This window comes from Molothrus aeneus, chromosome 4 (genome assembly GCF_037042795.1).
Source record: "Molothrus aeneus isolate 106 chromosome 4, BPBGC_Maene_1.0, whole genome shotgun sequence".
Classification (NCBI taxonomy): domain Eukaryota; kingdom Metazoa; phylum Chordata; class Aves; order Passeriformes; family Icteridae; genus Molothrus; species Molothrus aeneus.
Genome location: NC_089649.1, coordinates 17258801 through 17283319, shown reverse-complemented (window position 1 = coordinate 17283319; position 24519 = coordinate 17258801). Strand labels below are relative to the sequence as shown.

Here is a 24519-nt window from a genome sequence, read left to right as displayed (position 1 = left end):
TGACAGGAAGGTGGGGCAGTGGGATTGATCCATGGGAATTCAGCTCAAGGAGTTGACTGTGAGAGCATGGCTGCACCAACCCCTCGTTACTGTGGCAGAAAGGGAGGGAGGGAGATTTATCCCTGCTCTTCAGGTGGCACTCAGCAATGGCCTGTGCTTCTCTCTCTTTCAGCTCTTTGATGGCCACTTTGATACCAAAATAGGCCCCAAGGTAGAAAGTGAGAGCTACAGGAGGATTGCTGCCAGTATTGGGTGTGCCACCAACAACATCCTCTTCCTGACAGATGTCCCTCGAGGTATGTGACCTGCCAGTCCTGCTGCCCCTCACCTGTGCAGGGGAGGCAGGTGCTCTTCAGAGGTGTGCTGCTGCCTTCTGACAAGCACCCCAGAAATGCTTCAGCACCTTCCCTCTAGCTGCTGCAATCCTCCTCCTTCACACACCCAGGCTTGCACACAGCGGTGGGATGTCCATGTGCAGTGCTGCAATGAGGGAAAATAGGTCAAGTAGAAAAGCTGCCTTTGCACCAGCCAGGCAGGAGAGAGTGCTGCGGCACGGCCCATTTACAAACAGGGTCAGTGGTTTGGCCGGTGCTCAGGGAAATGATGGTGTTTGCTGTGTTGCTACGTGGCTGATTCTTTGTGCCACTTTATGGTCAGGTTGTGTTCAGCAGCAGGAAAACATTGCTTCAGGTTGCCAAGACTTGACCCATGGAAAGCCAGGCTTGAGAAGCTAATTTAATTTCCTGCTTTAGCTGGAAACATCTTTCTGGCAGAAATAGCACTGGGTCTCAGTCTGAGCCAGCTCAGTCCCCCAGAGTTAGTCCTTACCTCCTTCCCAGCCTTGGCAACAGAGCTGGTGGGAGCTCCTTTTCCCTGGATCATCTTCCAGTGGCCTTTTGTGCTCAGGGAGCAAAAAGAAGCTTGTGAGAAGTGACTGGGGGAGGGGGCTGTTTGACTCACAAATGCCACAGGCTGACCACAGCCTCATGACAGGAATCGAGCTGATGGTGTGTGGTGCCTGGAAGGAGCCTTGGACAGCCATCAGCTGGCAGAGGGGAGGGGATGAGGCAGCCAGCTCCTGTCCATTCCTGCAGCTACAGCCAGCCACAGCAGGTCTGCCAGGAGCTGGTTCCTCTCTAGAGCCCTGCCATGTGCAAACACCGATTTCTCGGTCTCAGCCTTTAAAAGCACTCGAGTTTTTGGAGCACCCTCAAGCCTCAGGGACCCTGCTGTGAAGAGGTCAGTAAGAGCTGTCCCCTCTCTGTTTGTTTCAGAAGCCAATGCAGCCGAGGAGGCGGACACTCACGTGGCTGTGGTGATCAGACCGGGCAACGCGGGACTGACGGACGATGAGAAATCCTATTACAGCCTCATCTCGTCTTTCACCGAACTGTTCTTGCCTTCCTCCACTTAGGGAAAGCGGTGCACGCACAAAAGACTGTGCTTCACCTAATTGTCCTTGTGAAATGTTAGGTCATTTTGTCCATAATCAGAATTTCAAACCAAATCCACATTTTATGTCTTGGGCCTCGTGCGGGCAGGTATGGATGGAGAGTATGGTGTGGGGTCCTTCGTGCAGTAGGACAGAGGCCTGCTGCCAGCTGGAGATGGGAACAGGGCAGGGAGCAGCACCCATGAGCCCTGCTGTTCCTCCCCTTTCCTGGCTAGCAGTTAGCTAAGGGGATGCTTCCTCCAGACTCATCCCCTGAAAGCTGGTGCTGAGATGCCGCACCGTGAGCTCTGTCACTGTTAGAAGCAGTCTGCAAACAAGGTTCCTGTCCCCTTGTCCCAGAGGGAGCACTGGGGACCACGGGGGGATATGTGAGCTTCTCCCTGCAGATAGGATTTCTGCTAAGTCGAAAACATTCACAGGTAGATTCCCAAAGGGAAATGCCGTCTGTGGGCTATAGTACAGTAGGACTGGGCTGCCACAGAACCAGCCCGTGCTGCAGGCAGGCTCTTTAGACAAGGAATAATGCGTATCTTGGCTGTGTCTGCAGCAGCTCTAGGTACAAAACAGCACAACTTGCATATGGAAGCTGCTTAGAGCTCCACAGCCAGCCTTCCCAAAATAAAGTCGAGTATATATAAATACAGCTTTAAAAATTAAAGTCTGGACACACTTCACTGCTGCCTCTTGGTGCTATGCTATGGGATACCACTGTCTGAAGCCCAAAGTCAGCTTGACAGCATTTCTCAAGTATCTCAGCACTGACCCACAGAGCTCCTCCTCCAGCCAAGATCACCCAGTCACATGTTCATAGCACTGGTCAGCTGTGAGCAGACCTTGACAAGCTGCTCCTGAGGGCAGACATCCTGCTGCATTTGATAAGAATTAATCCTCTGACCTTTTCACCTTACCTAAATTGTGCCAATGTAGATCAGATGGTCATGGAGCTTTTCCTAATGTAGTAAATAAAAACACACCTTTGCTTTCATTGTGTTCACTCCATCACAGCATTTAGCCCAGTGTCTTAGCACCAGTGATCCCAGCACCTAAAAGGCAAATGTTATTATTTTATTTCGAAACCTGTGAACACTGTGTTCCTGCTGTCACTTTCCCCAGTCCTTTAAGGCAGCAGCCTTGTCCTGCCAAGGAAGCTGTACTACCTCCCTGAATATTTTAGGATTTCAGTTGTGGCTCAGTGCAGGAGTGAGAGCCACAGGTAGGTTATACCTGGTAGTACTGGAATCAGAGGCAGTCTGAAACTCCTGTCTGAAATCCTGTTTCCCCATTCCCTGCTGCTGGCACTTCATGCATGGGTGTCTTGCCCTCACAGCCAGCCAGAATATAGGATGTGCTTGCTGCCTTCCTGAGCTCTGATTTATACCTACAGCTGTCCCTGTTGAGGGAGGCTGATAGGTAAAGAACAATGAAGAGACAACCACTTGCGGGGGAAACCAAATTGTGCCAGCATGGTCCTTCTAAAAATTTAATAGTAGCAGGTCAGGCTGTGGGGCAGCTAGTCCAGATGCCTTTCTGGGCTGTGCAGTGGGTGTGATGCTGCTCCTAGAAAGAGCCTGCTAATTAGTGCTGTTACAGTAAGTGTATCTGCATGGCTGAATGGTCCCTGGCTTCCTTAAGTGATAATGTTAATCATTACACTGTAAATAAATACTCACCTTTTGTTTTGCCTTTGCCATCAGAAAGCTATGCTTGGGGTAGGGACAAAAATAAAGCTCACTTTCTCCATAAAAGCACTTTATTTAGTGGTCATGTTTTAGTGTACATTGGTTGTCATTTAGTTTTACTGAAATGTGCTGTTAGAAATACTCTAAGAAATGTACAGAATTATCACTAAAAACCTGAAATTCAGTTTGGATTGCATATAGGAAAAGGAGCAAAAGGAAAAAACATAACCACATCATTTTTTTCCCCTTTGATAAAATTACAAAAGCTAAAATAATAAACTGAAAGTATTAATTAATTAATTAAGGAAAAAAAGACACAGTGAACTATTTACAGTAAAACACCCTTACAACAAACTGCTATTTTGTGCTCCATATGGATTGAGTGTGTGCCAGTGCAAGAGGATCCCACCTGCATGTTCTCCAGACTGTCCCCCTCCTGTCCTTGCCCGGGAGGAGCTCCCTGGATGAGCCCCTAGGGAGCTGGCACCTCACACTGCTGTGTCCTTGGCCACTCTCAGCACATCCTTCTGGGAAAGCTTTCCACTCATGACTGCCACAAGGAGGAAGCCTTCAGCATTCCACAACAACCCTCTGTTGGCCAGAAATCCTCTGGATTTCTAACAGCTGCCTGAGAACAAGTTTTGGTGCACAGAAAATAAAGGGCTGGCTGAAAGCTTTCTACTTAAAACACAGTTTGTCTCAACTGTTTCTCCTCTCAGGAGAGGCCTGTGACCTTTGCAGAAGACTGAATGCCCTTTTGCCTTTTCCTCTCTGTCAGAAATGCCACAGAGTAGTACAAGTTCCCCTTCAAGTGCCTTTTCCTACCATTTTAATTTCTGCTTGTTTTCCTGCAGCTCAGACAAGATGTAAACCTAAGCTGAGCCTGATTTGTGGGGAAAAATAGGAGCCATGGGGAGAAGCAACTCAATCACTCCTCTACCCAGGCAATACAGCAGCCTTCCCAAAATCAGGTTTTGAGCTCCTTCTTATCTGAAAACAGACCTTCTGTTTGAAAACCTCTCTTTAGGGAGGGAGAAGCCCTTCTGGTTTTGCTGGTCCCTTCTCACACCTCCAGCCCTCAGGCAGATCAGCCAGCCTCCATGCCAGAACTCCATCCTGGCACCCTGGAAGCCCATTTAAACCTGCAGCAGGCTCCATTCAGGACAGCTGGCCACACTGAGGGGCCCAGAGCCCAAACCAGCATGTCTGAAGTTTGGCTTGCACAAGGAGCAAAACCAAACCCTGTGCCCAGAAGCACTGGTACTGTTCTTGTGGCAGATGAGCCTGGTGTCTCTAACACAATGTTTTTCCCCTCAGTGAACATTAAAAAAAAATTTAAAAGCTTTTGAAATACTATACACAATGTGTGGTGGAAGCACTGCACATGGAAGAAGCAGCCTCTTCTGGGTTGTCTTCAGAGCACACAGACGTTCTCATCTCGGTTCAGCACCTCACTCCCAGCAGTGCCCACCAGGAAGCCAAGCACAGCATCCCAGTGGCACCCCTCTGGCCTGGGGATGATCTGCCTGGCCACAAGGCAGCACCAGCCAAGCCTCACTTCCTGATCCCAGCACAGTTCCTTCCAAACCCAGATTTACCGTCAGCCGCTTTCCAGGCTGGAAGAAATGCCTGCCTGCTTGCCATGAAAGCCAGTCCACTGGGGTCTTCTGTGTCTGATTCCAGGTTCTGAAGAAACAGCTGCTCCTGCTGCCCCTACCAAGCTCCCTGGGCTGGCAGCAAAGAAAACAACCCGGGAAACACATGGAAGATGCAGTCTGGTGACTCGGGAACGGGTGGCTCCTGAAGACTCTTGCTGTTAGAAGCCTGCTTCCTTCAGCTCCTTCTCTGCAGGGTGGGCTGAGCAGGACCAGCCTCAGAGGGGCTGCTGCATGTTTTGAGCAACAGGAGGGTGACAGAGCCACTCAGAGTCACTGGTGGTACAAACTAAGCGGCTTGTGCACTCTCATGCTGCCATTGAGAGGGATCCACTCCTCTTCCAGCAGACACCTCTGTTTGTTTGGCTCTTAGTGAGACAGCCACCCTCAGAGCCCTTTGGCAATGCCATCATGATTGCACATGGAAAGAAACTCATAAAAAAGTGTAAATGAGGTCATGTTTCACCCATGAGACCGCACCTGCCCCCCTCCCCCCTGCCAGAGGACAGGCTACACCTGATCTGTCTGGTACTCGGAGGCTTCTGACAAGCTTTCGGAAAAGCTCAGGAAGTTTTCCTGGTACTCAGAACAAATTATCTCAAATCTGTAATGCCTGAACTCCACTGCAAAGGTGCCAAAGTAGCACAGGAAGCACATCACTAGGCCCCACTGGATCCTGGAAGCATGCATGTGAATGCCCTGGGCCATAAGGATGAAATCTGGAAGAGGGAAGTCAAGGAGAACAAGTGGGAGCAGAGACACCAACCAGTTTGAAAGCCAACAGGGAAAAAAATCTGAACAAAGTCACCTGGATAAGTCAACCCATCCAAACATCATGAGGAGAGTGTGAATGTGATGCTAGAGATGAAAGGGATGTCAGGTGTCCAATGATGCCCATGGAGCACAGCAGCTCTCCTATACAGACCAGGGCTTCCTGATCCCAGATCAGGGTGATGAACATTTACAGAGGGGAAGACTTGGGTGCAGAGAAGTCAGTGACTTCCTTGAGCATCCAGCTAGCCAGGGACAGAGCCAGCAAGTGGGGACCTGGCTGGGGGCCCCTACCTGCCAGGAGCTTCCCAGTGGGAACTGGATCAGATCAGTGCACCCACCACAGGCAATGGGAACACCTTTCAACCCACACTTTGAAATACTTCCTTCTATTTAGATCACCTGCAAAACTGTCCCTTTCTGTGACATCTGGAAGCATCACTCTACACAGCGTGGCACTGAAATAGGATTGTGCCATGACAACAGACTGATCAGCATTCCAAAATGCTTTGAGATCCTAGGACAGGTGTGAGAAGAGCTGCTGCAGAACAGACACAATACCTGGCTTCCTGGGGAGCAAGACAAAAGGATACAGAGCACCACGCAGAGGGTGATGCTGGCTGACAGAGCCACTCGTGGAATCCCAGCTTTCCGCCCCTCATTCTTCAGGTTGATCTTGAGGGTGAGGGCAGACTGGATCCAGCATGCCAGTGTCCCAAAGCCAAAGGTCAGTGATGTGCCCACGTTGTGGATCTCCTCATCATTGGAGAGCTGGCAACAAATAAAGCAGTGATTGCCTGGACACAACAGGAACTATCTGAGAGCTAACTGGATTGAGGTGATGTATCATTTCTTCTGGCAGAGAGGTAAGGTGCAACATAACCAAGGTGAGTTGACAGCTGTCACAGTCAAGCAGATCTTTTTCCCAAAGCCCAAGAGCACCCTGGAAAATGCAGTTGCTTGGGGACTGTCTCCACAGCTCCCTGACAAGACTCACAAATGCAGAGCTCAGAAATAAATTCTTCCTTGGCTCGAAGTGATGGCCAGGGCAGGCAAGGACAATCCACTGTGGGTCTTGTACAGCTCCCTGCAATGGATGCAAACTGTGCACCTTCAGTGCCAGCCCTGGCCCTCCCCTGAGCTAGCACAAGCCAAAACACAAATACATGCTCCTGGTTTGGCAAGTTCCTCCAATTTCCTCTTCTGCCCATCCTGGTTTGGCAAGTTACACCAAATCCTTGGCCACTGGGGTCTGAGACAACATGAACCCAACCTCTCTGGAGTGCCAGTGCTTCCCTGTTCCTTGGGCTGCCCTGTCCCACAAGGCACTCACTGTGCAACACTGCAAGGCAAAATGACAGCCAGGTACAACTAGCAAGAATCTGCAAAAAGACTCCTTGAGGCTAAAAATCCATTTTAAAAGTCCAGCATGGACTTAAGCCAAACAATTTCCATCTTCCCTCTGCCTCTGAGGCTTTTCTAGAAAAGAAACCACCAGTCTGTAACTTCTCCCTGCAGCCTTAATTCCTGTTTGATGATTTAACAAATACCCATCAAACAAGACACAATCTACAGGACAACAGTCTAGCTGCTGTGCCTCCACTGATATCTCCCCTCCTCTCTACCCTGAATTTCTTTCAAGAGTAGGTCCAAATAATCATTCAGGCAAAAATGGCATTGAGCTGCCTTTCCCAAGATAGTCAGCACTGCAAGGGACTCACAGCTATAATGTCCCTCTAAAACACCCAATGTATAATCTTCCAGAAATATGATTTAATGCCACATTCAGCTCAGCAGTCAGGCTGAGAGAGGCATAGATTAAGGTCTCATTACAGCATGTTTTCATGTTTGGCAAAAGATCAAGGTAACTGACATGGAATGGATAGTTAGAATCAGATATCAGAATAATCAGAATTTGTAGCCAGGCAAGATTCAAAGCATCTACTATTAAATTACAATTATTTGCTCTAAAGACTGAAAAATGGAAGGCAAGGTCAAAACCATTTCCTAGTGCCTGTCCTGTACTAGAAATACTCTTCCCAGAGGTAGACAAAGCTGTTACAAAGGCTTCATAATTCCTAGCTGGAAAGCTCTTGTGAAAAAAACAACACCCTGGGTTTTGGGCTTGTGTTGTGGAGTTAGGAAGACCAAGTCCATAAAAGTCAAATTATCTCCTACCTCTTTCAAAAAGAAAAAAAAACAAGAAGTCAACTGTAAAGGACACCAAGTTCCTTCAATAACTGCACAATCCAAAGAGATCCTCCTCACCCTTCCCAAGACAAGTACCATTTCTGTATTGGGAAGCAGCCAGCCTGCACTGGCCTTTCTCAGTTCCTGCCATTACTGTGGGTCATTACATGCACCCCAGTGAGGGACAGAACCTCAGAGTCAAACCCAAGCCCCACTGACTCTAACACCTCGATTTTCACTGCAGCCCTGACAGACATAATGGTGATCTCAGGGGACACCCATCCCTACAGATGTGCCAGATGTTGGTTCCTATAGCGTTGCAGGACAGAGGGGGAATGGGAGGGCCCTCACCCAGACACCCGCCACATCCGGAGAAGTCCTGGCACTCCTCTGCTGTGTCCCTCTCCTGGCAGGCCTGAGGATCAGCAGGAGGTGGATTTAAAGCAGCATATGTTTTAAAAGAAGGACACTGAGCTGTCTGCTAAATTTGTACGGGCATTTGCGCATCTGCTTGCACATATGTGGCTGCAAACTTCCCGCTCAACCCTTTTACCCAGGGCCATCTGTGCCGACTCCCAGGGCTCAAGAGATTCAGGAGGCTCCTGCTGAGGCTCTCAGCAGGTCACGTCTAAGCATGCAGGTGCAAACCCTGCTGGAGACATGTGAAAAGTGATTGTGGCCCTTCATCTCAGCTCACAAATGGCAGATAGAGGGTGGCAGAGCAGGTAAAGGGAGGGCTGGTATTGTATTAGCTGGGGACTGCTCCGACGAAGGCAGGAATGATGCATCTGACTCCATGTTCTCAGAAGGCTAATGTATTACTTTATTATACTATATTATATTAAAGAATGCTATACTAAACTATACTAAAGAATACAGAAAAGATACTTACTGAATGCTAAAAGGATAATAATGAAAACTCGTTACTCTTCCTAGAGTCCCGACACAGCTTGGCCCCAGTTGGCCCAAGAGTCAAAACAAATCACCTGTGGGTAAACAATCTCCAAACACATTCCACACATGAGCACAACACGGGAGAAGCAAATGAGATAAGAATTGTTTTCCTTTTCTCTGAGCCTTCCCAGCTTCCCAGGAGAAAAATCCTGGGCAAAGGGATTTTTTTCAGAGAATGTGAATGGCACAGACTGGAGCACATGCTTTCCCCAGGCTCACATCACAGCTGGCTCAAAGATCCAAGCAGAGCCGCTGGGAAAGCAGGGCAGTCACATCACAGAGCAGTCCAAGCCTGCAGAGCAGTACCTGAAAGTTGCCGAGCAGGGTCATCCCAAAAGAGGCCAAGCACAGAGCCACCAAGCCACTGATGTTCAGCCACGGGGTGAGCACCTTGGGCTTCAGCTGAATGAAGCGCAGGACAGCCACAACAAGCGCTGGGAAGGAAACACAAGGCATGGGACATCAGTAGGGAGAACCTGCTGCAGCAAACACCTGCCTGGGGCCTCACAGCCCCCTCCTCCTCTTTCTACCTGCAGGCTTGCAAGCTTTGTGCTTCTGCACGGCCCCCTCCTACCTGATCAGGGACAAGATTAAGCACAGGAAGCATTTCTCTTGTAATCCAGCTACAGCAAGCTCCAGGCTTCCTTTTCTCATTATGCTTTGTCTGCAAATTTTCTGGGGGGAAAGAACACCTTCCTGCTTGCCTGTGAAGCTCCCAGCACATAGTCCAACACATGCACACCATGCATTCACTTAGTGGCACCTGGACTTGCATTGCTTCACTCCACTCACGAGCGCTGAGCTCTGCTGGAGGACAGATGTCAAACCCCACTTGTATTCAATACATGTGAATGGCACATACATATTTCTATATGGGTTTGCCATAATGTCCACTGCCTTTTCTCCTCTTCTGGAACAAGTTCTGTTGCACAAACATGAGCCAAAATGTTGCACTGATTTTCCATGAGGAATGGAATAGCATTTATTCCAATTCCCCCATGCACTGTGGTATATGATACATGATAGATATGATATATCATGCATCATATGATATGGCATAACCCCAGAAGATACTCAAATTGTGTATTTTTGCCCTCCCTAGTGAATGGTGCATGGAACAACACAGAAAGCCAGGCAATCAGTTGGCTCTCAGATGTGATTCAAGCCAGACCACTAAAAACCAATTTAGTTGAACAGGGAAATTTGCTTGCTGGCAAACACCTTCTTATGCTCATGCTCAAATCAATAGCAAGTAGCTCATATTGTTGTAAATAGTTCACCTTAGCAAATTAGATCTGCACTTTCCACAAAAGTGCTGGTACAATATCGAAAATATATTATCCCTGGTATAATACTGAAAACATGGTTTAGGAAAATAAGGGCACTATCAGTGAAAATTACCCAAACTGTAAAAGACAGATGAATTTACTCTCTCACAATTACTCTAGTGAATCAATCCACTCCAAATCCTTAAAAATGAGAACTTTGTTCCACCCCAAAAAGAGGATTTCTATTTTCCACCCCCAGGCAATTGTTACAGACAGCCACCTGTCTACTCAAGCTCATGTACAGGAACTTTTTAATTTCTGTATCTACAATACAGACTCCTGAAATTATGTGATCTTTTTCTAAAATCTGATGGGAATGACAAAAGCATTCCCAGCAAAACAAAGGTATTTTCAATGTCAGTAATTCCCACATTTCCAGCATGGTTCTGTAGTTTCCTCTCCTTTATCTTGACATAACTAAGGTGGTCAGAGATACAAGCGAAAAGCAACTCTCAGAAGTACACAAATACAGCAGAGGAAAGACTGACTTTACCCACAAAGCAGAGATTAGAACAGAACAGACTATTTCTGTTGGAAGGAGCCTACAACAACCATCAAATTCAGCTACCTGACCAATTCAGAGCTGACCAAAAGTTAAAGCATGTTATTGAGGGCATTGTCTAGATGCTTCTTGAACAGTGACAGGCTTGGGGCATGAACCACCTCACTAGGAATCCTATTCCAGTGTTTGACAGCTCTCTCAGTAAATAAATGCTTCCTAATGTTCAGTCTAAACTTCTCCTGGAGTAGTTTTGAACCATTCCCATGTCCTATCACTGAACTTGAGGAGGAAGAGATCCACACCTCCCTTTCTGCATTCTCTTCCCATTTATACTTGAGCTCAGTGTTACTCTGTCCCAGGTGCAGGATACAGCATTTAGACTTGTTTAATTTAATCCCATTAATCACTCCCCAATGTTCCAGATATCTAGATCCCTCTGGAAGGCACCTGGTTTCTCAGGAGAGTCAACAGCACCTCTCAGTTTGGGATCACCAGCAAACTTGCTCATGGTGCCCTCACATCATTAATTCAGATCGTTGATAAAAATATTGGACAGAACAGGCCCTAGAACTGAGCCCTAGGGACAGCACTGGTGGCTGCATGGCAGCCAGATGGGGCTTCTCTACACCCTGTGAGCCCTGCCCTTCAGCCAGTTCTTCACCCAGTGCACTGTCAACCTGATCATCTCATAGGTGCACAACTTCTCCAGAAGGCTGCTGTGAGGCACAGTGGCAATAGTCTTATTAAAATCCAGAAAAGCTACATCCAACACCTTCCCTTCATCCACCAGGTGTGTGGCCTTATCATGGAATGATATTGAATTTCTTAAACAGGACTCTCCCTTTGTGAGCCCATGCTGACTGTGCCTGGTCATTGCATCATTCTTTAAATGTGTCCATATCATCTTGTCCACAATTTTTCCAGGAACTGAGGTTAGACCAATAGGTCTGTAGGTCTCAAAGTGTTTCTTCATGCCCTTCTTGTAGGTTGGAATAACACTGGCTGGCTTCCAGTCAGCAGGGCCCTCCCCAAAATCCCAAGACATTTGGGAGATGATAGAGAGGGATCCTGCCCTAACATCCACTACCTCCTTCAGTATTCTGGGATGAATCCCATCCAGGACCAAGGGACTTGTGGGCATTCAGCTGATACATCTGGTCCCTGACAATTCCAGTGCTCACAAATGGACAGTCACTGTCCCACACTTGTAGTCCTTCAACCCAGAGGACTGGAGAATCCAAGGTCTATCTCCATTTTATTAAAGACTGAGGCAGAAAAAGCATTGAATGCCTTCTCTTCTTCTTCATCCTTATTAGTCAGGTCACAGCCTTTAACAAGTATCTGTCCAACATTTTCTTTAGGCCTCCTTTTGCCACTGACATACTTAAAAATACTCTTCTTGTTGTCTGAAACAACTCTGCCCAGTTTTAAATCAATTTGAGCTTTGGCCTTTCCTGTTTTCTCCCTGCATAAACAAACCACAGTTCTGCAATCTTCCTGCAAAGCATAACCTCTCTTCCAGAGACCACATAATGGCTTTCTCCTCTTAAGCCAAGCTGGTCTTCTGCCCCACTCTTTGAGCACAATCCCACACAGCTGGGTTGCCTGCTCCTGTCCTTCTAAAAGGTGGTTCTTAAAGACTGACCAGCACTCATGGACACCTAAGCCCTCCTGAGATACAAAAGCAGATTCCTGAGATATTCTGCTAAGTACCTCCCTAAAGCTTGCTTTCTTGAAATTTAGGGGATCAATTCTGCTTTGATTTCCTAAATTCATTTTTCTCCTTACAGCAGAAGTTCTAAACTCAACCATTTCATGATCACCAAGGCCGAGACAGTCACCTACGATCACGCCTCCCACGACACAGATTTGCAGTCTGGAGGTTGCATTTCCCCTGTCACATTTCTTTCTTTGCAATGGGAAGAAGCAGCAATGAAACATAGAGTTCAAAAGGTTTCACATCATCACATTCAAAAAGAATATGTACAGGATATTAATTATGTTTCAGTAACTCTTAAAACAAACAGAAAGAAAGAAACTCCAGTTGTGGTTCCTACCTAGAAATGCTGCCATGTTCATGACTTGACTAAACACACAGCTTGCAGGAGGTGCATCACCTGCAATACTTGAAAATATAAAGTGTATCATTGTAACTCCAGGATGGCAGAGACACATAAATAGAGACACATGAACCACAGCAGTACTTGGAAGAAAATAATTCATTTACCTTATATAAGGCGGTCTTTTGGGACCAGGTTTCCTAAGAGACACAGGAACAGGAATAAAGATTCAAGGTTTTCTTTCCCACTTTGTTGTAATTGTTTCATTATTTTAAAGAAACAAGTGATTGAATATAAAGCCCAGAAACAGCTCTTACCTATCTGGTACACTTAGTGGGAGAATTTTGTTATCTTCCACTGCTATAAAGTACCTGTCAAGAAAAAGGGAAAAGAAATAAGGAAGTAGTGTAAAACCTCATCCTAGCTTCCATTCTAAATATCACTCAAACAACACATTAAAGTGTTTCAAGCTCACTGGCAGGATCTGCTGGAGGATCCTGTGTTTCCCTGTGCCCAAGCATTTTATTATTTCTCAGTCCATGTGCCTTCTTTTGTGTTGCATCTGGTTTGCATGGTTGAGTAGACAAAAAGGGTCACTGAACTGAGCTGCTTTAAAAACAACCAGCCAGGGGAATGTTTTCATTTTTACTCTGAGTCAGTTTGATTCATCAGGTTTACTATGGTACTCCATCCACAAAAGCTGTTTTAATAGAGAGGGGATGGGATGAGAAAAACAGCAAGCAGTAGAGGTCAGACAAAAGGCTTAAGCTGCCCCTGCTGCTGAAAAACAGCATCCACAGACCATGGCCAAAGCCACATCCTACAACACAACTGCTCCTCAGCCTGAGCACAGCTGCTGATCACACATTTTTCACTCCCAAATTCAGGCTGCAGTCATCGCCTGCATGCTTGGAGAGAGCCCAGCTCAGGAAGTGCACGTCTTATGGGCATTTTGGTAAGAGGCATGAGGGAGAAAGTGAGGTGTCAGCATTAAGCTGCTGGCAGATTTTCAGTGTGGTGCTGGATGCTGCAGATTTTGAATTTCTACCCCAAAGCAGGGCTTAAGTGTTTCTCCAAGAGCTCTGCTGAGTCATTCAAAGAAAATGTCATTAAAGGAAATTTTTACATTTTTGGCTGCGTCTTTTAAGGCAGCTCCCAGTAGCACATACCAGGAAGAAAGCAAGGTCAGCAGCTTTGCCTGGGGAGCACAGAAACTCAGGGATAAAAATGTGATACTTCAAGCCATGAAGCGGCACAGACTGGCCCCTGCCCCTACCATGTGCCTTCCCAGCCCCACAGCAGCTCAAGGGCAGAGCATTCCCAAAAGACTCTCCTTAATGAGAAGCAGCCTCCCAAGTAACCAGCAGGAGATAACTTACACTATCCATAATCCAGCTGATGTAAACAGGGTGAAGACAAGAGGTAAAAACATCCACACGCTGCATTTCTTCCCATCCATACCTGCTAGAAACAAAGAACAAAGTAACAACAGAGGGCTGAGGCACCCACCCTCCTCAGCCCCCCTCTTCTGAGAGCAGGAAGGGCATCCCCACGGCAGTGCCGAGGTACCGAGCTGCTCATGGCCACAAGGGGTTAATAAGCTGTGCCCGCAGGCAGCATCCTCCACGCGGTTTGGAACAACCGAGGCACCGAGCCCTGCAGCAGGAGACTGTTCAACCACACCTACAGAATCGGAGTGGTTTTCAAAGCACTTCTCTCAAGGATTTTGTGCGAGGTGACCACAAGACCTGCAGCCCTGATTCCCTGCTACTTCCCACACGCACAAGGCAAGGCAGCCTCCTACCCGGGATCATTACCGATTCCACACACACTGCCTCAGCTGCAGCATGGAGAGAGAGGGATGCCCGTGCTGCCATCATCTCCACAAAGGGCACGACCAGCTCCCATCCTGGCCACAGCAAGCAGCTGAAAATAGTGTCTGGCCGCACGTAGAGGGGAGCCAAGCTCCAGTGCCGGCTCCCAGCGCTGTCGGGAGCCGGGACGAGGCTGCCAGCAGCATCAGCCCTTGACATGCAGGCACTGTGAAATCCTGCATGTGGCGTGAGGATGCTGCGGACAGCGCCTCCCGAGGAATAGCATTTGTCCTCCAGGCAAGATCATGCTGGATGAGCATCTGGAGTGCCGAGGCTGTTCCTGTAATATGTGCAATTCAGAAGCGCTGCTGTGCTGCAGACACAGAGAGTCCTACGTCTCCATGAGAGTCCTTTGATAATGGATCAAGTATTTTCTCATGCTGTCCTCCTCCATAAATGTTCCTCCAGGCACCAGCACAGCCAAGAGACACAAGGAGAGGGGAACAACAGCAGGCTCACAACTCCAGCTTTACTTTCACCAGAGCAGCAGCACCCGTGCCCCTGTGCTCTGCCCCCCTCCCTGCTGCAGGGCAGGCATTCCCTGGGCCACCAGCACCCATATGGCATGAGGGAGAAAGTGAGGCACCCTGGGGTGCCAGGACAACTTAGAGATGACAGCCTCTCACTGGAGCCTGCTTGCATTTCCAGCTCAATTACCTCGCCCAGGTCCTTAAAGCCACGACCCATCCCTTTGCCCCAGAGAACAAAGTACCTGCATTGTCATCCTCCTCCTCTCAGCTCCCCTGGCCTTCCGACACCTGCAGCACAGAGCCATGGTCTGCTCCCTGCTCTGAAGACCCAGAAGAGTCAGCACCCTCCCCATGTCACAGCAGCCCCCAGCTCCCTGCTCCCCTAAGGCACCCCAAGCTGCCAAGGACACGCTGGCTGGACTGCTCGGGGCCCCAGGCACCAATTCCTGCCCTGCCTCACTGGCACAGAGGCTGAAGAGCTGGAGTGAGGCTCCCCACACCCTGTAGAAGGCATGGCACTCTCACCTCTACAGGTCAGCTATCTTGTGTTCCCTGCAAATGGCCTAGCAGGGATAAAAACAACACCCTGGCAGTGCCCAGAGTCACACTTCACTTGCACAAAGCCACGAGACCACGATTTGGTGCTGTTTGTACAGACAGCCTGGAGTAAGGCTGAATTCCAAACCTTAAAAGACAGAAAAGCAGGCAGATAAGGTCTCTTCTCTGACCTGGGAGCAGAGAGAACTGCAGACAAGCAGCATGAAATGATGCAAGTATTAAGCATGCTGATTTAAAAGCAGCTCCAGTGTGCATACAGATCTTTAGCACAGTGAACAGATCAGAAGAAATTATCAGCAAGAAGGACTAGATTTCCCATCTCACTTCTCTCCTCCAGCACAGGAGACGCAGCATCTCACATTTCTGTAACCTGCACAGCTCCCGCTGCCATGCTTGCAGCTATTCCATGAAGTGCTGCCCTTGCCTTTTCCTCCTGCTGCTCAGCAGCACTGCAGCAGCATTCCTTAGCTGGTGTTGGGTGGTGCTGTAGCACTGGGAGACCTGTGACAGCAATCTCAAGGACCACTTCCAGGTGGCAGCTGTCCCACCTGCCACAGGGCTGTGTCCCTGACAGCCTCTGGCAGCACAGTGCCCAAGTGCCAGCACCCCACACAAGGGAGACTGTGATAACTGTGGCCAAATTCCCCCCTCCTGCCTTGGATGAAGGGAGCAGGCAGGTAACCACCTCCTGTTCCAGCCCTTGTCTGCCCTGCAAGGTAATTACTGCTGTGCTCAACTCTCCTCTGGTCACTGGTGGTGGCTGGACTGAGCCAAGGTAACACAATTCCTTCCTCTCAGGGGATGGCACTTCTTATTATTTACCCTTCACCCTTGGAAAGGCACAAAAGTTTTATTTACACAATAAAAGCAAACAGCCATAATACCTGTCCTCATAATGGGTTGCTGCAGCTCCTCCACCTCCCAGCATGGAAGCAGCAGCCTTCACAAGCTATTTCAGCATTGCCTGTCATGCAGAGAGGGAGGTGGGAAGGGCTTTACCCCCAGGCAGAGCAGAGAGGCAGCACACGGGGACATGGACTCCACACCAGAAATGGGGAAATGTGAGAATTCTGTTGACATAACCACTGTTTTGTGCTGAGCTCTAAAATGGAGCAAGGCCAAGGCTAGCGCCCAACCTCCTCAGAGTCAGAGCAACATGGCTACAGACCCATCTCCTTGGAAAACAGCCCTCTGCTTAATATTCACTGTGCCACACTGAGTCCCCTTTCATCAGCCACTAACAGAAAATGACATCTGAAATCATTGCATATTAAATGAGCAATCAGTGCAGAGCACGGTGTCCTGATGGGAAGCCAGCTCCATAGCTCAGAGACCCTAATTTCAGCCAGTTAAAAAGAAAGAAGCCACCTGCATCTGACAGATGAAATACCAAAAACAGGAAAGAAGGGTCCCCTTCCTCCATGTCCCCAAACAGCAACACCTTTTAATGCTGGCCATGGCTTGGATGTGTTTCAGCCTTGCCACGTGGGCAGAGGATGGTTTAAAAACATGGCTCAGCTCCTGCACATTCCTCACTTATTCCCTGCTGTGTTATTCAGGTGCCAGGAACAAAATCACATGTAATCCCAACTTCTTCCAAAGGAGAAACCCTGAACATGTGCCAAAACTGCCTAGCTTTGCACTAGTGTTCAGCAGACATCATTGTCAGCAGCTGCTTTTGGGTGAGCCTTGTCCTCCTTCAGGGATGTCCCCAGTGTTTGTATCTTCAAGCTGGGAGACCTCTGTGCACCTCTGAAAGCAGACAGGAACAAGAGAACAAGGAACCCAAATATCATCCTCCCCTGCAGCACCACACCAGTTTAGCCAAAGTAAAGTGCCAAGAGTGATAGGAAAAGCATCAAAATTCTTTATGGGAAATGTAGAAACAAACTCTTTGACTGTTAACTGCTCCACAGGGATGACATCAAGCCAAATTTCCTCTCCACAGCTCTGTTCTGCATTGCTGCCACATCCAGTGATGCCAAATCTGAGCAGTCAACTCCAGTTGGCAACAAAAGCAACCTCTGCCAGCCCATGTTCTCCCAAATAACCACGCTGCATCCAAGAGGCAGTTGGTAATTTCCCATAACCATTGATCTTCCATCACTGAGGCTTGCACAGGCAGGCACAGAAAGCCCTCATGGTGCAATAGATTCACAAAACCAACCAAAACATTTTCAGTAATCACAGCTGACCCAGCCCACCTTCTCCAAAGCTCACATGTGGTTTTCCGATCCCTCTTGACACACACTCTCACACCAGCACTGCAAAACCCCTGCTGAGGTGTGCTCCTGCTGCCACCTCAGTCAGGGTGCAGAACTGAAAAGAGTTTCACATTAGCACTGCCCCGGTGTGTGCCTTGAGAATTTCTCTCAATGCAAGCTTACTCATCTCCAGTTCCATTTTTATGTCTAAATCTGCTTAGACTGTCAGCTGCTGGCTCTGCTTTTTTTACCATTGCCCCGCTATACACCCTCAACCAATTAAGCTTCCGTTCCCCTAATGTACACACTTCAATTACAGCAGGCAGCTCACCAAACATATACTGCTGCTTGCTCAAGGTTCATTTAATATGGACATCTTAATTCCATCTGCCAAGCAAAGTTACAGGCTCCTCCTGAAGTTGCTTTCACCAGAGAACATGAATGTAAGGAAGGACAAAATTACCACATTAAGAGAGTCATACATCTTTTTTAAGACTAAAGCATGCGGATGCATTTGAAATGCATAATAAGCCAGAGCAACACTCCTGCATTTCACAGCACCAGGCCATTGGGTTATTTCAGAGAATAGGTACAAAGGCAGGAGCACTGTGAGAAGGAGAACACTGTTCAAAACACAGAGTAAGTCATAAAGAATTGCTGCCAGTCAGCAACAATCAAAGGGGAGCAAACACATTCTGTCTTTTGGGGGAGCCCACTATAGATCTCTGTTGCTTTTAAAAGCAAAAATAACCCCAGTCACTTGATAGCTAATCACTGTAACTGAGTGGATACAAACCAGCACGTTACATAACCTGCCACCCACAAGTCACAAATGCCAACATATCAAAGCAGGGTGTTTTCAGGTTTATCTCAAGGTTTCCAGTGTGAGTGCACAATGAGAGAGATAAGATGTGACAGAGGCTTGTAAATACATAACAAAATGGTGGGGTAACAAGAAAAGAAGTGATCCCCTCTGTCAGCAGGGTAGGATGTTCTGCTTGCTCCAGGTACCCCCCTACCATCTCACAGATGCGCAGAAATGCCATTTTCATTTCATTTATACAAGAGGAATGGGAAAAGGTAAAGACATCTCTGGGTTGTGCACGGGGGAAGCAGGAGAGGTGCTTCAGGAATCCGGCAACAACGTTGAGAGGCAATGTTTTCACCCATGGCAACATCAGTACATGTTTCTTGTCTCACTTCATACACTGTTTTCAGTGTGCTAATGAAATGCTCTGGCCAACATAAACCTATCAGAGATGGACCAAGTGCAACAAAGGAATGAAACCTTCTAATCACCGAAAAACAGGGGCAGTAAAGGACACATTTATATCCACAGTGTCTGACCCAGAGATATTCCTGCAGCACTGCTGGGCCCTGAGGCCAGTGCATCCCACCGTATTTCAGAAAGTGCTCTTGGTTTTGTGCTTCTTGCTGCCCCACAACCTTCACCCCCAGTCCCACATGGGTGTAAGTACTTACAGGCCATTTAGCAACCAGTGCTGAGCTGCTGTTCACAGCCAGAGACGCCGACTCTCAACTCCTGTGGGCTGTGGCTGTCTGTCTCGCATTTGGCGCTGCACAAACCAGGCACAAACCCCGCTTCCAGACCACACTCCTGGGTGTTAGAAAATAAAAATTAATCTGGTTTGCCACCACGGGACTAAAGGGGTGTTCTGCAGGCTTTGACCCATGGACCTATGCCATATCACACAGACTTCCATGAGGTCCCGCTCATACCATGAGCAGGGCTTGGGCAGTCGCGGCCCTCAGCCTGCAAATGGGTAAAGGAGGCAGAGAGAGGAGCTGGGTAAGGCAGAGGAAACATCAGCTCAGACAGAAGGAGCTGGGGCAGCAGGCACTGCAACCAGGCAGGAGCAGCCAGGGTGAGCTGAGGAGAGCTGCATTGTGCAGGTGCTGCATGTTCTTTGCCCCAGGGATCCCATTCTGCTAGGGAATACTCACTGGAAGACACAGCCATCCCAGCTCCTCCTGACCCCAGGGGCTGCACAAGCCAGGTGACAACCAGCTCCCAGTGAGTCCTCCCAGTGCCTGCTGGACTGCCCACGTCCCAGGGCTCATGCCTTACTGTCTCCAAGTGCAGATGCTGAGGAATACAAGTAGCTTGGTGAGCAGCCACAGTGGGAACTGCAGGTTGTGGTGGTGGCTGGAGCCACATGCAAGGGGCCATGACCTGGCATCCACCCTTTGCCCAGCAAAGGGCATGGAGACCTGTGGCACAAGGGTGGCTGGTCACCCAGAATCTCTGTAGAAGCCAAATAAACAGCCAGAAGGCCCCAGACTAAATATCACAACTGGAAGGGGCACACAGACTGGGAGGGTATAAAAGGTCAGGGATTCCTTAGTGCAGGGAGTCCCCGTGAAGGCATAAATTCAAGCTGTTATGGTGTTACTGCACCATGATTAAATTACTTAAAGGGTCCAGGCTCCTGGGACTCTGCTGTGGGAATCCTGAGATCCAACCAGTGAGGAAAACCTGTCTGACTGTGCAAAGGTGGGGTGTGTGGGGAGTCAAGCAAGGCACACATCAGCTTAATGCAACCACCCACTGTGAAAGGGCTTCAATCCCAGCCGGGGGTGGTGGGAGTGTGACTGACAGAGTGGCTCTGGGTGGTCAGACAGCAAAGTTTCCCTAACACAGAGATACTCAAGACTGGAGCCACTTTCACCAGACCTCTGAGACACAAGGGAAATCTCTAGCAGAGTCTCAACACAGCCCAAACCCACAGTCTCACACCACCACCACCACCACAGGGCCATATCTTCCCCTTGAGAATCCTTTGGTTTGGGATACTTGTGAGAAGGGCACTTAGCTCAAAGTTCCAGCCAACCCCCAAACTGAAGAGTTGCTGGAAAATGAGGAGGGCTATCTATCTCCTCAAAAAAAAAAAAAAAAAAAAAGACAACAGCAAAGCTTTCCCTGCTTCAGCTGTGCTGTGAGGAAAGAGTCTCTGAAACCATCTCCTTGCTCTGCAAGCAATACAGAAATGCAGGCTGATGCTATGGCAAAGCCCAGGAAGTCAGAGTCACTGAGCAGGCAATTTGTCCAGTCAAGGATTGTCCTCCACCTCAACCACCCCAATCTAATGAAGCAGCAACAAGCAGATTGAGTGTTTCTCCTCCCATAACCTACAGAGGTCTTGACAGGCTATTAATAAACTGATCAAGGTGTTTTATTTGCTCCTCAGTCCCAAAAAATTACCAATGTCTTCAATAATTTCCAACGTGTACCAGCAAGCAAAGCCAAGACACACATTACATCAGAAGGGGGAAGGAAGTCTGCCCCAAAGGTTTGTCCCATTATCAGGAAAACAATGTAAGTGTTGGGCGTGGCAAAGAACACTTAACAGGGAGGTGAAACTTCGAGTGCTGATTTACAAATAGCTTTGAAGGTAAGGAAAAACAGACAAGCCCAGGGGAACAGACTTGGCAGAACGTTATTCCTGATCATATTGTCTCTTTCTCCTGTATTTTATGGATGAGAGAGTACACGCCCTGCAAGGCCAGAAAAATTCCAGGTTCTCCTGCCTTTTCTACCCTGTCACTGGTTTTTCCCCATCAAACAGAAAACACACACTCAAGCTACAGAGCTTCTCGTGGGGTGTAAGCAGGGCTTCTCCTACCTGTTTACCCTGTTTTTCATCTCTCTTATCCCTTTCACGCCTCTCCTATTCACGTTTTGGATGCATAAGCTCCTTTCTTCACTGCACTTAGCATCTTTGGAGAGATGTACACTGTCCCCAGAGCAGCATTTTCTTTGGTAAATGCACCCCAGGCCTGTGAGCTGTTAGGGACTGTGGCAGAGCACACTGTTCCTCAGGACAGTTTTCCCTCACCAAGCTCTTCAGCCTGAGGACTTACTCCTCCTCCACAGAAAGAGGCCCTCTTCTTCACATATTAACCACCAAAGCCCCAGAGGAGGAGCAAAGAGGGCCAGAGGGTGAGCTGCAAGGAATGGACATGCAGTTCCCATGGCTTGGCTCCTGTCACCCCACTAAAGTGGCCCTCTCTGGCACAGGGATTGTCTTTTGACTCTGTTGAGACCTGTGGAAATCATTAGCCCTGAGAGGCCAAGTAGGAGGTAAGCCATCATAGACAGGTATTCCTGTGGTGTCCACCACTTCATTGCCAGCATTCCTTATGTCTAGGAACTAATTTCCTTTGTTTACCAGTGTCTCAAGCTGCTGCAACCATATATTGCAGTTTTTAGGGTGTTTGGGTGAGCTGCAGTAGGAAGGTGCCATACAGCATTTCCCTTCAAGCAAACACAAGGGACAGAGGGGAGAAGTGAACAGCTTCCAGCTGTCAAACAGGGGCCAAGCCTGTGTGAGCAGCCTCTACAATGCATCCAGAGGGATTATTACTTTTTAAGTCTACTGAAATATTTTCAGAGTCCAACTTTCTTGTAGGAGACCACATTAAACTACCTCCAAGAGCCAAGACCACACTGGGGAGGCTCCCTCTGACAAAGCTGTGGCCATCCTCAGTATGCTGGCCAGGCAAAACCCACTCTTGCAGTCCTGTGGTGCCAAAACCGAAGGGCCACTGGCTCTTCTGGTTTAGGCAGTCACCACTATTAATACCAGTGGTTCCTCACTGGAAGCAGGAAATAATACAGCAAGAGCAGAAGTCCTCTCCCTAAGTACCTGGACCTGCCCCAGCTCAGGAAATTGCAGGGAGGGTGCTGGACACTCTCCCCACCATTGCAGCAGATCAGCCCACATCCTCCAGGCTTTTGCTCCCTTCCCTCCACCCATGGGAGAGGCTGCCCAGACCTCTCCCTGGCAGGCAGGACCATCCAGCAGCAAGCTCAGCATTAAAAATGTGCAATAAACCCCATGTGAGGTAACCTATAGCTGTTTAAACAGTTTCTTTCATGGTTTCTGAAGCTGTATCAGTCTTTTCCTCTCCTCCCATTCGCTCTGCCCTTCTCTTTTCACCTGTTCCCAATGTGTTTCTCTTCCTTTTCACTCTCATCCCGCCCTCATCCCTGAACCTCAGGTGACCTCTTCTGAAACCTGCAGGGACCTAAGGTGAGGAGAGACTTTTGCAAGTCTTCTTGAGACAGCAAAAGCCCAGAATTATTCCCATTTTAGACACCAAGGCCAGTGATTTGCTCTCTGAGACATCCCACTGGAAATCAGTGGCACAAAGGAGTGTGCACTCAGAGAGTCCTGATCAAAGCCTTCCACTGCAGCAGCTGCCTCCTCACCTGCCACCACCCCCTATCCCAGTGTATGCTTCCCAATAGATTGCCTAGGATCATCTTTCTCTTTTCTCACAGACCTTTCTGTGCTCCCACTTAACCTGCAATCACAGCTCACTGCTTCAGCTTGGACTGCAGGATTGGGACCTTAAAGTCTCTCTGTTGGGCCAAACTGCAATATTGCAATCTCAGGCTGCCTGGAAATGGCTGGGGGAAGAGAGAGAACCACAGACATGACATTTCTTCCAAGAAAAAAAAAATTGAAAACATTGGTGTTCTTACAGGCACACATCCCTGCTCTGCATCTGAAAAGCAAACACTGCAGCACAAAGGATCTTAAAAGGGGAAATGAAACAACTGCACTTTCAGCACCCAGGTTCAGAAAATGCTGACAGCTGGGCATGGATAAACCACAAGAAAACAATTTGACTTTAAATAGTTCAGCAGTGAAATCAGGAGCAAGACATTTGTCAAGCAAATAGGAGTCCCCTGTCTTCATCCCATTACCCAAAGGCAGAAAGTGGGCAAGAATCAAGCCCCCTTCTTTTAGGCACTGTCATCTGCTTGAGCAAGACACAACAGGCAGTCAGTGTCAGGATATACCTTCCACACGCTGCCCTCCTCCATGTTGAATTGCTATTCCTAATTAACCATGCATGTGTGCACTGCCACGGCATGAGGACTGCCTGAATGTTGACCAGACAACCCCTAGGGTCACTTTCATGAGCAGCTTTGCTTGAAAAAACAAAAACAAAACAAACACAAACAAACAAAAAAGCAGAAAGGTTAACTCATAATTTCTGCAACGTTTATATCTTAAGGGCTCTGAATCAAAGGTCTGGCACAAGCACAATGTGCTAACTAAGAGCTAAGCCAGAGATCCCAAGCGCCCCTGGGACATCAGCACCCAGCATCTTTCTATCACTCAGAGAGGGATCTCGCCCTTCCTTCTCCGAGGCACCACAGCACAGCCGAAGGGGCCTTTCTCGACACCTTAAATTGCCTCCAGGGACTTTAACCGGACACAGCCTGCACGTCCTGACAGGACATCCTGACAGGATCTGGGGAAGGAAGGCAGGACCTGTCCCACCCCACACCCTCAGCCCAGGTGCGCTCCTTCACAGACCCCTATGCAGCAGCCTGGCCGAGACCCCGCCGAGTTGTGTCACCACCACATCCCGCAGCGCGAAGGGTCGGATTCACGGGTGGGCGGGATGCCGACATCATGACCCGGGAGAGCTGTTCCACAGCCGGCTGCTCCGGGCCCTGGCTGGAGCGGCTCTAATCCCCTTACCCGGCCCGTGTGTGCCCGCCGTGACCCAGGGCGCTGCAGGACGGGCAGCGCGGCGCTCTCGGCTCTGCCGCAGCCCCCGCGGCGCCCCCCGCCCAGCCCTGCCCCGCTCGCACCTCGGGGGCTCCGGGGCACCCGCACCGCGCCCGGGGCGCCGGCGACCATTCGCGACAGGGCGGGGCCACAGCGACACGGGAGGGTGGCGGGCGCTGCCGGCAGCGGCTCCTACCTGCGCACCTGCGGGCAGCTCCGGCTCCGGCTCCGCGGCCGGGCTGGGTCCGACCCCCGCCCCGCCCCGCCCCG

At 49.0% G+C, this 24519-nt stretch overlaps 2 protein-coding genes across 6 annotated transcripts in view; one reads left to right on the top strand and one right to left on the bottom strand.

Annotated features, from left to right (window-relative positions):
- The window catches only part of ENOPH1 (enolase-phosphatase 1), an 8687-nt gene extending 5486 nt beyond the window's left edge, over positions 1 to 3201 (top strand). The window contains exons 5-6 of the mRNA XM_066548012.1: positions 173 to 296; positions 1275 to 3201. Coding sequence (XP_066404109.1) covers positions 173 to 296; positions 1275 to 1414 — 264 coding nt within the window. The 3' untranslated portion in view covers positions 1415 to 3201. The remainder of the gene's footprint in view (positions 1 to 172; positions 297 to 1274) is intronic.
- On the bottom strand, positions 3186 to 24519 carry TMEM150C (transmembrane protein 150C). Of its 5 annotated transcripts, none has more exons than XM_066548013.1 (9): positions 24446 to 24519; positions 19181 to 19316; positions 13972 to 14056; positions 12910 to 12963; positions 12760 to 12792; positions 12590 to 12657; positions 9009 to 9136; positions 6152 to 6329; positions 3186 to 5506 (listed from the first exon to the last, which is right to left on the bottom strand). In XM_066548013.1, the coding sequence occupies exons 2-9, from the start codon at positions 19185 to 19187 to the stop codon at positions 5298 to 5300; spliced, it is 762 nt and encodes a 253-aa protein (XP_066404110.1). In that variant the 5' UTR covers positions 19188 to 19316; positions 24446 to 24519; the 3' UTR covers positions 3186 to 5297. The 5 variants fall into 5 exon arrangements, with proteins under 5 accessions (XP_066404110.1, XP_066404114.1, XP_066404111.1 ...); XM_066548017.1 differs by having other exon boundaries at positions 13972 to 14053; XM_066548014.1 differs by having other exon boundaries at positions 24454 to 24473.